Source organism: Peromyscus eremicus, chromosome 1 (assembly GCF_949786415.1).
Source record: "Peromyscus eremicus chromosome 1, PerEre_H2_v1, whole genome shotgun sequence".
In the NCBI taxonomy this organism is placed as follows: domain Eukaryota; kingdom Metazoa; phylum Chordata; class Mammalia; order Rodentia; family Cricetidae; genus Peromyscus; species Peromyscus eremicus.
The window spans coordinates 56,589,159-56,607,358 of NC_081416.1; the positions used below are offsets into that span (position 1 = coordinate 56,589,159).

Consider the following 18,200-nt stretch of genomic DNA (forward strand, 5'->3'; position numbering starts at 1 on the left):
TATTCTGACTCCATTTCAAGAAGATCTAAGAAGCCTGAGCTGGCCTAGAACTACCTCCAGATACACACCACCATACCCAGTTTGATTTTTTTCCCCCTTTCATTGGTTAAGAACTTCTAAGTACTCCTATACAACTGTATTCAGTTTGGGTTTTTGTCTGTTTGGGTTAGGTTTTTGAAGACAGGGTTTCATTTATGCCAGGCTGGTCTCAAGCTCACTTCACTATGTAGCCAAGGCTGGCTTTGAACTCCTGATCTTTCTGCTAAGGTAACTCCCAGTTCTCAAAGCTCCTGGGATTATAGGCAGTGGCAGCACAGGGGCTGAAGAAGTTTTTCAGTAGGCTGCTAAAAAACAGGTCAAAGGACGACAGCAAGAGTACGGGCCTATTCCTAAAAGATAAAGCAATTGTCACTCATTGAAAAGCTTAGAAAGAAGTCAGCAGAGAGGAGGAGCAAGCAGCTTTCCTCTTCCTAAGCTAACCTTGGTAGTATCCTCCTCTGCAGGGCTTACTACAATTCCCCCACCATGTGCTGTCACTGCCAACAGGGGCTTCTGACTACCAAGCAACAGGGCACGCCCTCAATTTTCTTCCTGTCACATATTCTCCAAAGCTTAGTCAAATGAAAATAGATGAACTACTGTCCTAAGCTGTGTGACTTGACTCCAAGTTTGTCTCTATATTCCCACAGAAAGCAGGCTAGCATGGCCAGAAACAAAGCTCACCACTCAGACATCCTTGGTCTATTGTGTTAGGCTGTAATGAATAAGCTGTCTGTTACAGTTTGATGTCAATCAAAATGAGTGAAACAGGGTCATTACACCAGTGGTCTAAGAACTACGAGAAACAGTGACCAATGAGTCAAATCCTGTGACTGGCAACAAGATCTGCTGCCAACAAAGTTGTCAAAACATCACAAGTAAAAATCCAGGTATTCTCTCTAAAAACTTCAAAGGGATTTGAAGCCACAGACTTACAACCTTGAATAGCATTTTACAACCAATACCAAAGAGTTGCAATTCAGCATAGCAAGCACAAGATACTCAGCTAAAAACAAACACACAAACACACAAAAACACCAGCAGAACCAATAGGAAACAGCAAAGACTAGCAGAGGTAGGCGGACCTCTGAATTCCAGGCCAGCCAGGGATACATAATGAGACATAAAGAAAACAACAGCGGGAGGTAGTGGCGCACGCCTTTAATTCCCAGCACTCGGGAGGCAGAGGCAGGCAGATCTCTGTGAGTTCGAGGCCAGCCTGGGATAGAGAGTGAGTTCCAGGAAAGGCGCAAAGCTACACAGAGAAACCCGGGGGGGGGGGGGGGGGGGGGGGGGGACACGACGACGACGACACAACACCAGCCCAGTGGTGGAGCATGCCCTTAATCACAACACTAGGTTAGCAGAGGCAAGCGGATCTCTGTGACTTCCAATCCAGCCTACTCTACAGAGCTAGTTCTAGGACAGCTAAGACTATACTAAGAAACCCTGTCTAAAAAAAAAAAAACAAAACGAAAAGAAAATGAAAAAAATAATTCTGTGTAATAATATGTAGCTACTGGGTTTTTTGTTCGTTTTGTTTTGTTGAAAGTTCCATCTCCAGGACCAAAAAAAATTTAATTTTAAAAATTTGAAAATAGGAGAGATGGCTCAGTGGTTAAGAGCACTAGCTGCTCTTCCAGAGGTCCTGAGTTTAATTCCCATTAACCACATGGTGGCTCACAACCATCCGTAATGAGATCTGATGCCCTCTTCTGGCCTGCAAGCGTGCATGTGGGCAGAACACTGTATACATAGTAAATAAATAAATCTTTTTTAAAAAATTGAAAATATACGTGCTAATGACTCAAGAACTTTACTGGCCTGGACTTATCATTGTGAACATAAAATATCACTGCAGCTGCAGGAGGGGAAGGGGTGAGAAGACACAAAGAAACTCATATTTGAATGGATTCCAGAACAGATTATGTGATGCTTTTAATCCTTCTAATAATCTTGCTTTTTCTACTTCATACTTTCTCTTTAAAAATATAGGGCATGGTGGCACTCGCCTTTAATCCCAGTGTTAGATCTCAGGCGATACATATTGTTCAGCTGGAATTCTCCAGCTCAGCCCCATTTCTCTCTTTAAACCCCGCCTTATCTTGATACTAAGAGTTTCCATTTAGAAGTTCTTGCTTTTTAAGGTTAACCTTAACAGGGATAAAGCTATAAAATCCTAATTTTATAAGACATTCAAGTTAACCATCAGTCACCTCATAAAGGATCAACTTCTTCAGTATTTTCAGATTTAGCTTGTATACATGTTCTCAAAGTTAAGCCTAAAACAAGTAGCTAGAAACAAAATCTGTCTAGTTTAGACGTACCTAACAAATAATGATCCTCAAACACTTCAGAGATATGAGAATATGGCATTTAAAATGTTTAATAAAAAAAGATTTTCGCCGGGCGGTGGTGGCGCACGCCTTTAATCCCAGCACTCGGGAGGCAGAGCCAGGCGGATCTCTGTGAGTTCGAGGCCAGCCTGGGCTACCAAGTGAGTCCCAGGAAAGGCGCAAAGCTACACAGAGAAACCTTGTCTCCAAAAACAAAACAAAACAAAACAAAAAAAAAAAAAAAAAAGATTTTCTTGCTGGGTGGTGGTGGCGGCGGCGGCGGCGGCGGCGGCGGCGGCGGCGGCGGCGGCGGCGGCGGCGGCGCACACCTTTAATCCCAGCACTCAGGAGGCAGAGCCAGGTGGATCTCTGTGAGTTCGAGGCCAGCCTGGTCTCCAGACAGAGATCCAGAACAGGCACCAAAACTACACAGAGAAACCCTGTCTCAAAAACCACTCCCCCAAAAAAAACTTTTCTTGATAGAGACATGCCAGCTCCTGGAAGCACCCTATCTCCTCCAAAGAAAATAGATGGGCACAGAAGAACTTCCACCTGCACCTTACTTTAAATGTGGCAAAGCCATCCATAGGGCAGGGAGAAAAAAAAAAAACAAAAAACAACCTGCCTTTCACTTCAACTGCTGCCAAGACCCAGCCCAGACTGTGAAGAAGCAGGACACTGGGGAACTGATTGCCCCACTTTGCCAAGACAAAGTAGGCTGGTCTCCCCAAATTCCTACTCCACAGGAAAGTCTGTCATATCTTCTGGGCCTGAGAGCTGAAGACTGACGCTGCCTTGGGGCCTCTGTCCCCAAAGACCATGGAAGAATCTAGGGTAGCTGTCTAGGTAGCCAGTAAGTCCCTGTCATTTTTTTTTTTTTAAACAAAATTTTTTAAAAGATTTATTTATTTATTATGTATACAGCATGTTATGACTGCAGGCCAGAAGAGGGCACCAGATCTCATTACAGATGGTTGTGAGCCACCATGTGGTTGCTGGGAATTGAACTCAGGACCTCTAGAAGAACAGTCAATGCTGGTTTTTTTTTTTTTTTTTTTTTTTTTCCAGAGCTGAGGACCTAACCCAGGGCCTTGTGCTTGCTAGGCAAGCACTCTACCACTGAGCTAAATCCCTAACCCCCAGTCAGTGCTCTTAACCTCTGAGCCATCTCTCCAGCCCAAGTCCCTGTCATTTTTAATAGATTTGGAAGCTGTTTCACTTCTGCTTACTCAGGTGAAATTTATCCTTCTCAGATCTGATGGTATCTGCTGCCAGTTTAACAGCTCTCCCCTCAAGGCTACTTGGTAGTTCATTAGTTAAGTTTCTTATTAAAAATAGACAGATTTGCCTTCTGTAAAGGCTTCATAGTAAAAGATAAACAGGTTTCAGATGTAACATTCTACTAAAGGAACACAGAAAATTATTTAAGATATATAAATGCAAACTATAAAGGAATAAATAAATGATTTAAGGTATGTAAGATGTTTTGGACTTCTGTCCCCTCTCTATGCTATTACACTGGAACTTTGGAGGGTCAGAGTTTTAGCATTGATAAATGGAGTTCTGATAAACTGATAAAGCACTATCTACTATTCAGTCCCAAGTTCCAGATTTTGAATTTCCTCTGGTTGTCTTCTAAGTATAGACTTAAAGAGGTGTATTGCATTGGGCTAAAACCAAGCTCTCTAGACATAGGAAAAATGTTCATGCCTTTTAACCCAAAGCCAACATCTCTGCTATGACACCAAGGTGTGAATCTGTTCCAGTTGTTTGACAGACACCTGCAGGTTCCTGGGGAAAGAGTGCTGCTTCTGTATCAGTGAGTCTGGCCTGGTGGAAACTGATATTGAGTCACTCCACAAACTGAAGAACTTCGTCAATACAACCAGGACACATCTCTATTCCATTTCTTCTGGCAGTCTTTACTCTTCCCATAGCTAGCCCTGTTCATAGAGCTGGTGTTAATAATCTATTTTTTTCTCCTAGCAACTTGCTTTCTCCACTTCCTTCAGGAATAAATTCCTGAAGTCTCCAGGGTAGTTAACTGAATGCATCTTCACTATACCTACAGCTGAATGTGAGCCCACTGACTCCTGACTCCCCCTCCCCATGTTGTTCCATGCCAACAGGAAGAAACTAGATTTGAACTAGTGCCCATATACGCAAGAAGGTTGGGATGTTCAGCTAGAATCTCCAGCTAAGCCCCATTTCTCTCTCCAAACACACTGCCCTGTCAAAAAAAACAAAAAACAAAAAACAAAAAAAAACAAACAAACAAACAAAAAACCCCACTAAAAAGTCTAGTTCCACATTCCCGGCAGTTGTGGTGGCTCCTCCCTTAAGCTGCCAGCTCCAAGTCCCCACCCAACACATTATAATTGGGCACAAATTCAGCCTGTGGCAGACATGTCATCACCCTGCAACTACAGGGTACATAAACGCCCTGCTTCAGATCGGCCATGTGGTTTTTCTCCTGACCCCTTCCCTACCTCAATCTCTGGGGGCTGGAGGGTCACCCAGGAGTGCTTTGCCCAAATAAACCTGGTCTTTTACTTTTTAATTCAGCTTGATCTGGTTTACTGTGTCAGGAGAGAAACCTATTATCGGGGTTCAGAAAACCTATTACATATATGGAGAACTATAGGATTTCTAGTGGTTAGATAAAAGATAGTATTCCTCCAGAACTTGTGAAACAGGTTCATGTCTCCCAAAAGGAGGCATTTCCCTTGCCTCTGGCAGAACCCATGTAAAAGCTAGAAAGTTTCTATAATCCCATTGTGCCTCTGTCAAGATGAGGAACAAAGACAGGAGGATCCCAGAAAGCTCATGGGCCAGCTAGCCTGGTGTATACATGCAATGAACAGCAAAGAAACCCTGCCTCAAAAAAGGCAAATGTTGAATGTTGAGGACCAACCTGAGGTTGTTCACATATGTGCTATGGAATGGGACACACACACACACACACACACACACACACACACACTACAACTACACCATGGGTGTGTGTGTGTGTGTGTGTGTGTGTGTGTGTGTGTGAGAGAGAGAGAGAGAGAGAGAGAGAGAGAGAGAGAGAGAGACTGATTAAGTGATTTATATGGCTCTCCATTGATATACCTATGGTTGCATATCAAAACCCATTCGGGCCTTCAGGTTCCTCAGTCCATACTCAAAAGTACCTGTTACACATTTCAAAGTCAAAGCTAGCAACTTGGTCTTCTCACCTCCTTCTCTACCCTAAAATTCCCTCCATCTCAGGGCTTCCTTCCGCAGCTACTCATCCTCTTTATAACCCACATGATTTGTTCAACTTGAACTCTCGTTTCTCTCGAAGATGGCCCTGGCCATATCCAGTCTGCTTTCTTTTCTGTGTTGGTCTCTCCAGAAGCCTCTAGATATTTTCTCTCTTATCTACAATAAAAACCTTCCCCTTAATTATAGAGCCATTTTGGCAATCTCTTTACTGCGCCCCCTTGCATATCCCCAGCACTCAGGAGGTTGAGGCAGGAAGATCTGAGTTCCAGACCAGCCAGGTCAGAGAAAAAGAGACTGCGAACTAGGATCTTATCACCTAAGCAAATTTCCTCCCTCCAGTTACACAGTACTTGATACATTCTGGATACTTCCCAAGACTTTTAGGATTTCCTAACTAGAACTCTTAGAAACCACAATGTTGCCAGCCATGGGGCACATGACTTTAGTCCCAACACTCAAATAGGCCCAGCCCTCAGGAGGCAGAGGCAAGAGGATCGATCTGAGCTTGAAGGCAGCCTGGTCCACATTGTGAGCTCCAGGACAGCCCGGGCTACACAGTGAGCCCTTGGTTTTTCATTCATACATCTGTAAGGACTGAGTGCACTCTCATAGCTTCTCCCATCCTCCTACTTTAAAGAACTAGAGCTGCTGAGTTTGAGGCCAGTCATCTGTTGAGCAAGTGCCAGGACAGCCAGAAAACCTATCACAAAAACAAAACAAAGCCGGATGGTGGTGGTGGTGCACGCCTTTAATTCCCAGCACTCGGGAGGCAGAGGCAGGCGGATCTTCGTGAGTTCGAGGCCAGCCTGGTCTACAGAGCGAGAAAGGCACAAAGCTACACAGAGAAACCCTGTCTCGAAAAACCAAAAAAACAACAAAAAAAAAAAAAAAAAAACAAGACAAAACAAAAAAAAAAAACCCACAAAACCTAGAGTTGGCCAGCTTGCTTCTTTCTCCGACTTGTCCTTCTCAAGACTATCAAGACTACAGGAGGGGAAATAGCCTGTTCCCTGAGAGGTAAATAGAGACCTGTCTTCTAACTTCAAAGGTACTGTCAGCTCACTAAGAAGGCCTAGAGTGGAAATTGATCCCCAACCCCAGCCTTGCACACTACAACAAAACCCCAGCTGGAACATAAGAAAACAAGATGGCCATGCCCTTGGCAGCCATAAATAAATAATGCCCTTCTGTCTCAGTTTTGAAGCCCTTCAGGATGAGACACCACAGCATTGCTCTTAAATCATTGTTCCCTCTGCAGCAAGCACTCTGCGGGCACAGGGTGTCTGTCACCTTGGTGCCAAAGCACAGGAAAGTCAAACACTCATAGCTTCTCAAACCTTGGCAGAGTATTCCCCCTCCTTACCACCCGCTGGACACTCTCAGATCAGGTTGGCCATGAAAACTGCTTTTCAAGTTTGGCTGCTCTGAAAAGTTCACAGATGATACATATCTTCCACATCTAAGAGGAAGTCAGATCTGAGTTAATACTGGCATCAAACTTTCACAGTCCTAAGAGTAAACCCAAATAAGCATGACTTATTTAATCTACATCATATCACCTACATTAAAACACCCTTGAGCATATGGAAGCTGACATGCATATAGTGGTAACTATAGGCACTTATGAATAGTTTCTTGGACAGGTGGTACACCCCTTTAATCCCAGCACTTGGGAAGCAGAGGCAGGCAGATCTCTAAGTTTGAGGCCACCCTGGTCTACAGAGTAAATTCCAGGATGGCCAGGGCTACACAGAGAAACCCTGTCTCAAAAAAAACCAAAACAAAACAACAACCACCACCAAAAAAGCCTCAAATGAGTCTAGAGCCAGTAACTGTAGTATTTACTTAAAAATCCCAGTATTTGGGAGAGCTGAAGCAGGAAGGTGGCTGCAAACTCTTAGACAGGCAGTGGTGGTGCACACCTTTAAACCTAGCACTCGGGAGGCAAAGGCAGGTGGATCTCTGAGTTCAAGGCCAATCTGGTCTACAAAGTGAGTTCCAGGACAGCCAAGGCTGCTACACAGAGAAACCCTATCTCAAAAACCGGCCCTCAAATACTAAAAACCAAAAAAAAAAAAAAAAAAAGAGAGAGATCTCAAAACAAAATTTGCTAAGTGTGGTGTTACACCCTTTTAATCTTAGCACTCTGGAGGCAGAAGTGATTGATCTGTGTTTGAGGCCAGCCTGGTCTAGAGACAAATTCATGAAGCCAGGCGTAGTGGTTTATACTTTTAAGCCCAGCATTCGGGAGACAGAAGCGGTAGATCTCTGTGAGTTCCAGGGCAGCCAAGGTTGTTACACAAAAGAAACTATCTCGAAAAACCAAAAAACAAAACAAAAACAAATTCATGGAGATAGATAGATAGATAGATACATAGATACAGTCAGTCAGACAGACAGACAGAGCTCTCCCTCTCATTACAGTTTTCATATATTTTTTCTTTCCCCCAAACAGGAACAGCAATCTATTTTCTAATCTGACTTTCAATTCTCAACTTTTTTCTATCTCTATTCAGAATAAAGGACTTCTCTCCTAATTCGCATACTTCAGTTGATAGTAAGTGTATTATTTGAAAATAAAGAAAGTAGCCTGGCTTTGACTACTTTTCCACCTTTCAGGGTTCAGAAGTACTCCCGCCTTTCACAAAGAACTTCCATATACATCCCATGTAGCCCAACCCCAGAGCTGACCTCTCAGTCCTTATTAAATAAATAAATAAGATTTATTATTTTTATTCTGTGTGTACAGGTAATTTATCTGTATGTATGTGCACTGTGTGTGCTGTGCCTGGTGCCCAAAGAGGCCAGAAGAGAGTGTCAGATTCCCTGGAATTGGGTTACAGACGGTTGTAAGCACCCATTTAGGTATTGTGACTGAACCTGAGTCCTCTTGCCAGAGTAACTAGTACTCCTAACCACTGAGCCATCTCTGTACCCCTGCCTACAGTAAATTTTATTTATTTATTTATTTATTTATTTATTTATTTTTTTGCCATTAGCCCCAGGGCTCCTGCAATACTAATAAACACAATGAGAAGTACAAGAAAGTACATTGTGAAAGACAGATTATAATCTCTTTGTGGTAAACTAAAAATAAGGGGCTCTCTGACCTATACAGAAGGCAGAAAACCCTAGAGAGAAGCTGGTTAACAAGGCCCCAGCAGAGGGGAAGATCAGATAAAATACTGCAGGTATGATATGGTGCATGCCACACACACACACACACACACACACACACACACACACACACACACACCACTAAAACACACACACCCCACTAAAATAAAACCTTTTGCTGGGCAGTGGTGGCAATGCACCTTTAATCCCAGCACTTGGGAGGCAGAAGCAGGTGGATCACTGAGTTTGAGGCTAGCCTGGTCTACAGAGTGAGTTCTAGGACTGCCAGGACTATACAGAGAAACCCTGTCTTGAAAAAAAACAAACCTTTAACGAATAAGGGGGGAAAAAAAGCAAAAAAATGGGCGTGTGATCATATTCAATCACTGGCCTCTTGACTACATGTCTGAATTCTGTGGGAAAAATACGACCCTACTAAAGGTTCACAAGCAGGGCATCTCTGCCAAGTGGGCCTAGAGTCCAAACATTGTAGGACCTGAGTTAAAAATTTATTTAAAACAAAAGAATCATAGGCACATGGTGCACATACATACATTCAGGCAAAACACTCATAAAATAAAAATCTTTTTTTTTTTATTAAAAAAATAAAAATAGGGGGGCTAGAGAGATAGCTCAGAGGTTAAGAGCACTGACTGCTCTTCCAGAGGTCCTGAGTTCAATTCCCAGCAACCACATGGTGGCTCACAACCATCTGTAATGAGATCTGGTGCCCTCTTCTGACCTGCAGACATACATGCAGGCAGAACACTGTATACATAATAAATAAATCTTTAAAATAAATAAATAAATAAATAAATAAAAAATAAAAAATAAATAAAAATAGGGCTGGAGAGATGGCTCAGAGGTTAAGAGCACCGACTGTTCTTCCAGAGGTCCTGAGTTCAATTCCCAGCAACCACATGGTGGCTCACAACCATCTGTAATGAGATCTGCACCCTCTTCTGTATACATAATAAATAAATCTTAAAAATAAATAAATAAATAAAAATAAAAATAAAAGAATCCAGCTGGGCAGTTGGTGGCTCACACCTTTAATCCCAGCACTCGGGAGGCAGAGCTAGGCAGATCTCTGTGAGTTCAAGTCCAGCCTGGTCTACAGAGGGAGATCCAGGACAGGCTCTAAAACTACACAGGGAAACCCTGTCTCGAAAACAAACAAACAAACAAACAAAAGTAATATATAAATAAAATAAAAGAATCCTATCTCCTTCTAGAGTTGCAAGTTCCTCTTTTGTACTATTGAAGACTTTATAGTAAAGTAGGATACAGGGGGAAAAACAGTTATTTCATGGTTATCAACAAATGAATTATAAAATTTATAAAAAGAGGTAAAAAGTCACAGATTAGCCAACACAATTTTGAAAGTGAAGATAATCAGAGAGCTAACACTATCAACGTTTAAGACTACAATAATTAGGGCTAGAGAGATGGCTTAGCAGTTAAGAGCACTTGCTACTCTTTCAGAAGACCTAGGCTCTGTTCCCATCACCTTCATGACAGCTCTTCTGGCTTCCATGGGCAGTGCATGCACAGGCATACATGCAGGCAAACTACTCATACACATAAAATAAACATAAATATAAACCAAGTGTTTTGGAGCACATCTTTAATTCCAGTACTTGAGACTATCTCTGTGAGTTCAAGGCCAGTCTAGTCTACATAGTGAGTTCCAGGCCAGTCAAGGATACACAGCAAGACAAACAAACAAAAAATGTTAATAAAAGTAAATTTGGAAAAGACCACAATAATCAATACAAGTACAGAATGGAGAGCTTATATACAGAAGTAATCTTTGACAAGAAGAGCAAAGGCAGTACCAAAGAGTAAAACAGTACTTTTGACAACTAGTACTGAAGTAACTGGACATCCACATGCACACACACACACACAAAAGAATCTAAATATACTTACACCTCCAAGAAAATAAACCTCAAAGGAATCACAAACCTAAATGTAAAATGAAAAACAAAATTTCTGCACATCAACTTCAACACCAACACAAAATCTAGATGATGTTAGGTCTGGTGATAATTTTTTAGATAACACAGTGAAGGCAAGATCCAGGGATAGGCAAGGAGAGCATGCTCAGACCTGAGTTCAATCCCTGACACTGAAAAATAAAGACAAAAAAGAAAAGCCAGGTTCAGAAGTCCATACCTGTAATCCCACCACTTTGGAAGCTGGGACAGAGAATTACTAAGAGTTTGAGGCCAGCCTGAGCTATACAGAATGAGTCTCTGGCCCCTCCTTCAAGACTGAAAAGAAAGCAACACTGAGCAGAACGGTTGCTACAGCAAGTTAGAGGTCACCCTTCAGTACATGAGAATCACAACCCCAAATGGAATTAAGAAACCAGCCTTACACATGAAAGTAGAAATACACTTAACCCCAAGCATGGTAAGTAAGGGCTGATTTCAAGGACTAGCTCTGCAGTCCTGGGGAGAAAACATGGATGGGGAAGGGGTTCCTTCTTTTTTAAAAGCAGTCGTCAGGAAAAGAACTGCTGAGCAGAGAAAGGCCTGGTACTGAAACACAAAGCTCACTTAGAAGCACTGGGCCCAATGGAAAGAGCTCAGTTAGTCACTGCAGTTGGGAGAAGGGACAATTTTAAAAGAGTAACAAAACAGCCCTTCTCAAAGGTAGACTGGAACCCAAGTTTAGACCTTGCAAACAAGTTTAACTTTTATTTTCCAGCTACAAAAGCCATGGAAGCAACTGATGACATTTGAGAAACACCTGGCAACAGGCTACAGCATGAACTAGATAAAGATTAGAACACATGAAATGCTTAGATCCCTTGGGGCCTCCTGTTACCATGTGTCTAAGCAAGGACAGGTAGTTCTGGGCTGTCCCTAGGCCTTGGAGACCACAGTAGAGAGGGCAGACTTCTGGGGAACAGAGTAAAGAAGATGGAGGGACTGGAGCCAGACTGCTGTTAAGGCACAGACAGAAAGAAGTACATTCTGAGGTGAGGAGGAGCCAAAGGGTTAAACCTGGGACAGGCAAAATGGACTGAGTTGAAGCAATGTAATGAATAAACAGACCCAGCACAAAGCTACACCCAGACTACTAAGCCTGTTTTAAAAGTAGTTCCCACCCACTTCCCCACATCTTAAATCACTTTTTCTCCTTATTCAACATGCTCTGTAACTACAGTCTTTCCCAAGCACAGAACTGACAGGCAGTTTACAACATGCCACATTTTTTTTCTTTTTTCTTTTCTTTCTTTCTTTCTTTTTTTTTTCTCTCGAGACAGGTTTCTCTGTGTAACAGCTCTGGCTGTCCTGGAACTCACTTTATAGAACAGGCTGGCCTTGAACTCAGAGATCTACCTGGGATTAACAGCATGAGCCACCATGCCCAGCAGCATGCCACATTTTAACAGGTACTGAAATCCAAAAGGAAGCCCTATCTTTAAGACTAACCCCTGAGTAGGACGCAGGCCTTTAATCCCAGCACTCAGAAGGCAGAGGCAGGCAGATCTCTGTGAGTTTGAGGCCAGTCTGGTCTACAGGGTAAGTTCCAGGACAGTCAACAATACAGAGAAACCCCTATCTTGAAACATGCCCCCCTCCAAAAAAATGACTAACTGCTGTAGAGAAAAAGAAAAACAAAAAAAACCCAAGACATTCTCAGTGCTTTTGACTGGTTTGAACAAAGCAGATTTAACTGATGAGTGAAATGCTCCCTGGAGAGAACCACCAATAGGCCTAAGGCTGGATAGAGTTGTCCAAACAGACCCTAGGCCAATGTATAAAAGGGGAACACCAGAGAGCGGCCAACAGATCTCAGGCAAGTCACTCATTTAGAGTTTTGGGTTTGATGAAACAGTTTCATGTAAGCGAGGCTGGCCTCCAACTTTTTTAACTCCTGATACTCCTACCTCCCCCTCCCCAGTGGTGGGAGAAGCACATACCATTAGGCCCAGCTTTACTTTTTTTTTTTTTTTGGTTTTTCAAGACAGGGTTTCTCTGTGTAACAGTCCTGGGTGTCCTGGAACTCACTGTGTAGACCAGGCTGGCCTCAAACTCAGAGATGTGCCTATCTCTGCCTCGCTCCCGAATGCTCGGATTAAAGGCTTGCACCACCATGCTCAGCTTCAGCTTTACTTCTCTAGGAAGAGAATGTGCCACAGTAATCTCTACCATTCTGTTGGGTGAGAACTGTCAGGCCTGCCAGGGTTTAAGTTTGGGGACAAGTTTCTCTAGGACACTCAACAATGATTTGAACATCTGTGGTCATAGACATACATATCTGACACATCCACTTATCCATGAGGGGCCTGCAACACAAAGAGTTAATTTTGCTGCATTCATGACTCTTGGTGAAAGACTGGGCGTGGCAAAGGAATCGAATGACTAGAACTGGATTTGAGGATTATTGATGGCAGCCAGCCAGCCAGCCAGCCAGTTTCTAGACACTTGGCACTCAACCGGGTCAACCAAACAGAAGCTAGTAAAAAAATGACCAAATGGGTTTTTAAAGGTCAAACAAAAGGACCCGTACGTACTCAACACTGAAAGCCGAGCACTTGTGCAGTAATAGCAAAGGGATAGCTACACTTCTCTATTAAGTCTGAGTACATAAAAATCTATATTTTTAATCTAAGATGAAATATTTAAACTTAAAAGGAGTAAGGAACGCCAGGCAGAGTGGCAGATGTCTTTAATCCCAGCACTCGAGAGGCAGAGCCCGGATTTCTGTGAGTCTGAGACCAGCCTGGTCTACAGAGTGAATTCCAGGACAGCCAGAGAGCTACAGTGGGGGGGGGCGGGGGGGGGGGGGGGGGACGGACCACGACGGCTCCGACAGGGAGTGAGGAACCAGGCATGGTGGAGCTTATAATCCAGCACTTTGGGAGGTAAAGGCAGGATCATCGGTGATTCAAGGCCAGGCTCCAATACCTAGGAAGTTCAAGACTACTTTGCCTACAAGAGACCCTATCTTTCAAAAGAGGAGGAATTCCTTCTACTTCACACTTATTTTTGGAGCCACGCCTCCAGACACTGGCCAGTAACACAGGTACACGAAGGCTTAAGAACCTCAGGGGATGAGTGGGTGACTGCTACCTTCCATCAACACATACCACCTCCTGTCTCCCTCTCCCTCACTTCGGGAGACAGTGTCTCAGCATGTAGCTCCGGCTGGCCTGAAACTCGCTATGTAGGCCAAACTGGCCTTGAACTCAGAGACCAGCCTGCCTCGGCCTCCCAAGCGCCAAAGGAGTACTTCTGGTGGGGGAAGGGGTTGTAATCAAACAACAGATTAGAGGCACGGCAAGGGAAAGTTACCCAGTGAGTCCCCCCCACCTCTTTCTAAAGCCCAGCCACAACATCCCTTTTTCATTCAAGGCCTTCATAAGGAAACGGCTCCCTAGACACATCTATTTTGAGCTTCCGTAAAGAATGTACTTGTGCGACTGCATAGTATTGTTCTCCCGCAAGGGACCGGGGGCATCCCAGCATACATTTTCCCAAAGCTCTCCCGAAGGCCGCCTGCCGCGCTCCGGGACGTGCTGCTGCGGACCCGCGGCGCTCACCTCTATCCCGGCCGCCGCCCCGCCCCGCCTCCCCCCCCCGCCCCCCCCCGCCCCCCGCGCGGCACCGCAGCCACCGACCTGATGACACTGATGTGGAACTGGTCCTCGCGAAGGCCCCGCCAGGCACCGGGCAGGAACTCCTTGCACCACAGGTAGGCCCTGCGCCGCGTCCGGGGCTCGGGTTGTTCGTCCGCTAGCGGCGGCGATGGCGGCGGGGGCAGCGGCAGGGGAGGCGACGGCGGCGGGAGCAGCGCGAGAGGCTGGGTCCGGCCACCAAGCTGCTTGGGCTCCAGCTCGACTGCGGCGTCGCGCTGCTGCCCCACGCCGGGCGCCGGGGCAGCGTTGCCACCACAGCTCAGCAGCAGCCCGAGCGGCGACGGCTCCGCCTCGCCCCCGGTGCAGAACTTGGTTTTCATGCCGGACAGGAGGCCGAGAAGGCGCGGACGGCCGCAGCGCGAGAGGGCGACGCTCAGGGTCCGACTGGATGCCCGCCTCGGGGGGCCGGGCGCGGGAAATGGCTCGCCGGCTTCGTTGGCTGGCCGGGCGGCGGTTGTGAGAGCGCGCGGGGAGGCGGCGGCGGCGGCGGCGGTGGCGACGGCGACGGCGGGGAGAGGCAGCAATGGATGGCGGGCAGCGGTGGCGAGAGACGAGCGCGGAAGGCTGACGGCGGGCGACTGCTGTAGTGGGCCGCGGCGCTCGCTCCTTTACAGCGCCGCACGCGGAGCGCCAAGCGTCACCGCCCGCCCCCGCGCTCACCGCTGATTGGACGCCGCGGCGCATCACAACCGCCGCCGCCCTCGCCACGCAGCTCTCCTATTGGCTGCGGCACAGCCCCTCCTCGCCTCAGGCGGTGAGCCCACGGTGAGGGAGGGGCCCGCGCACCAAGGGGCGGGGCCTGATGCAGGGGTCCCGGGGGTCCCGGAAAGACCAGCCATCTCGTGCGTTGGCGCTCACTAGGCGGCGGCGTCTTTGCGGACTCCGGCCTCCCAAGGCAGGAGAGGAGAAGCCTCTGCAGCTTTGGCAGACGCTATAGTGGGCCTTGAGAGGGACCCTTTCCTTAGACGCCCCCACGTCTGAAAGCGGTGACTTCAAAGGATCCGGGGGCTTTACAGGGGCTGGCAGGAAACTGGTGTCTGGAGGCTGTCTGCTTTTTCCGCGTGACCTTGGGGCAAGGCAGCTCCTGAAGGAGCTCCGTGGGTGTGTTTTTACAACATTTCCCAGGAGCTGTGCGAGATGCATCCACGCCAGGTCCATCTCTGGGCCGGAGGCATTACTATGCGCGGTTCAGATATCAAAAGGGAGGTGACAGAGTCAAGGCCACACACACCATTTGCCAACTGGAAGCACTCCCTTCTACGCGCTTGCAGCCTCAGTTTCCCTGTCCGTGGTGCTGAGGATGTCGGTTACATCTCAGGACATCTTCCCAACAGCCAGGCCTTGCCAGCTGCCAGGATTAATATTCAAAGGTGCTTGCTTCGCGATTCCTGGCTTTGTGGACGCTGTCATCTGCCCCCCCAACTCCTCTACCGGAAGTCCAATCGCGTGACCATGACTAATGTACCTTTGCTGTAGGGCATGGAGGGGGGCCAAGGCCCCTTCTCTGTATACCCACACATTGCCTCATTCTTTGGCCTCCTTGTTCAGTTCTTCCAGGAAGTAATTTGAAGTGCAGAAAATATAAACTACAGGTCTGTGTGGTGGGACATAACTGGAAAAAAAGATTTCCCCAACTGCCAGAGGTCTAGGAAATCCAGAGCCCAGCATGCAGAAAATGGCTTTTTTGTAGGGTTTCAACAGTCTTCAAAAAGAGTGGGTATTTATCTGAACGTGCTTTCCACGTTCCAAAATGATCTTATTGAACAAAAGAGTGCAAATGATCTGGACAGTGGCACACACCCTTAATGTCAGCACTTAAGAGGCAGAAGCAGGAAAATCTCTGTGAGTACTAGGACAGTCAGAGTTACATAGCCAGACCCTGTCTTTTAAAAAAAAAAAAAAAAAACGGGGTTGAGGATTTAGCTCAGTGGTAGAGCGCTTCCTAGCAAGCGCAAGGCCCTGGGTTCAATCCTCAGCTCCAGGAAAAAAAAAAAAAAGGAGACTTTGGCAGGCCTGGAGTTGAACTCCAGAGAAGTAGGGGGGAAAGGAGGCCTGGCCTAGCTTGAAGTGGGAGCTCCACTGGCTGCTAGGAGGGCTGAGAAATCAAGGTCTCCATTCAGGAAGGCATTTAGATAAGGGAGCCAAGGACTTTGAAAACACCAGCCCATGTGGATGGAGGTGGAGCCTTGTCACTGGCCAGCTCAGGTGACTGGCCCTTTGTCCTCATACCAATCCCCATAATCTCAGAGGAATGTTGGAAAGCTGGCTGAGGAGAAGCTGCTCCAGAAGAAAGGAGAGCTCTGTAATTTGAAGTAACTTTCTCTCTGACCTCTGCTGGTTTAGACTATGAGAACCCACAGGCGCCTTCTGTGGCAGTAAGAGGTCGCCCCAGTAAAAGGGTTGGAAAGGTTCCCAGGACTCAAAGCTTGGAAAGTACATGAACTTGGAGTGTGGGATAGATGGGAGGGCTGTGGGATTCATGGAGCTGAGACAGCACAGTACAGACTCTAGCACAATTTGAAGCTACTGCAAGCTCGGCTTTCCCCCTCTAGAAGCATAAGTCCTTGGTGTTAATTTAAGGCAAACCAGTGGACAGTGCTTGGTAGTCCAAGTATAACATAGCTGTTAGGCCCATTTTGGTGGCACAGGTCTGGAATCCCAGCACATGGGAGGCAGAAGCGGAGAATCAAGAGTTCAAGGCCATCTTCAGCTATATAATGAATTTGAGGCCAGCCTGGGCAAAATGAAACCCTGTGTCAAAAAGAATGACTGTATAATTTACATATAGCCTGTCTGGGAATGGTGGCATAGGTAGGCATGTAACTCTAAAGCTTGGTAGATTGAGAGATTGAGACAGAATGATTCTTTCTAGTTTGAGGCCAGTCTGGGCCACATACAAATTCCAGCCAGAGTAAGACATTAGGACACATACATACATACACACAAGGGGGAGGACCCTAGTGACACATGCATAAAATTGCCATAATGGAGCCTATCACTTTGATATTAGCTTTTAAAATTAAGAAAAAGGCTGGGCAGTGATGACACATGCCATTCATCCCAGCTCTTGGGAGGCAGAGGCAAGCAAATCTCTGAGTTTGAGGCCAGCCTGGTCTATAGAGCAAGTTCCAGGATGGTCAGAGCTACACAGAGAAACCCTGTCTTCAAAAACAAAAAACAAAAAAAGAAGAATAAAAGAAAGAAAAAAAGATGCTGGAGAGATGGCTCAGTGATTAACAGCATTGGCTGCTTTTCTAGAGGACCCAGTTTCAATTCCCAGCACCCACCTGGCAGCTCACAAGCATCTTTAACTCAATTCCAGGGGATCTGGTGCCTGATTCTTGCCTCCGAGGGCACCAGGCATGAGCCAAGTGCATTGATTTGCAGTCAAAGCACTCCTACACAGAAAATAAAATAAATTTAAAATTTTAATTTTTTTTTAAACTAAAAGAAACTGCAATTCAGCTTTGAAATCTCCATTTATCAGGTCAAGAAATAGAAGCTCAGAGTAGCTAGTAATTACCCAAGTCTGGGGAGATTGCTCAATTGCTCAGTAGGTAAAATGCTTTTTTGTTTTGTTTTGTTTTTGTTTTTGTTTTGTTTTTCAAGACAACGTTTCTCTGTAACCGCTCTGGCTGTCCTGGAATTTACAACCGCTCTGGCTGTCCTGGAATTTACTCTGTAGACCAGGCTGGCCTTGAACTCACAGAGATCTGCCAGCCTCTGCCTCCCCCCCCCCCCAATGCTGGGATTAAAGGCGTGCACAGCGTAAGTGCTTCTTGTACAAGCATGAAGACAGG

The 18,200-nt window shown here is 45.9% G+C and overlaps 1 protein-coding gene across 4 annotated transcripts in view; it reads right to left on the reverse strand.

Annotated features, from left to right (window-relative positions):
- The window catches only part of Chka (choline kinase alpha), a 49,347-nt gene extending 34,511 nt beyond the window's left edge, over positions 1-14,836 (reverse strand). For 3 of the 4 annotated variants that reach the window (XM_059263603.1, XM_059263594.1, XM_059263619.1), the window contains exon 1: positions 14,383-14,836. In XM_059263603.1, coding sequence (XP_059119586.1) covers positions 14,383-14,720 — 338 coding nt within the window. In that variant the 5' untranslated portion in view covers positions 14,721-14,836. Of the gene's footprint in view, positions 1-14,232; positions 14,317-14,382 lie in introns of those variants that run through there. The other variant, XM_059263611.1, reaches the window with a different exon arrangement.
- Positions 14,837-18,200: the final 3,364 nt, after the last annotated feature.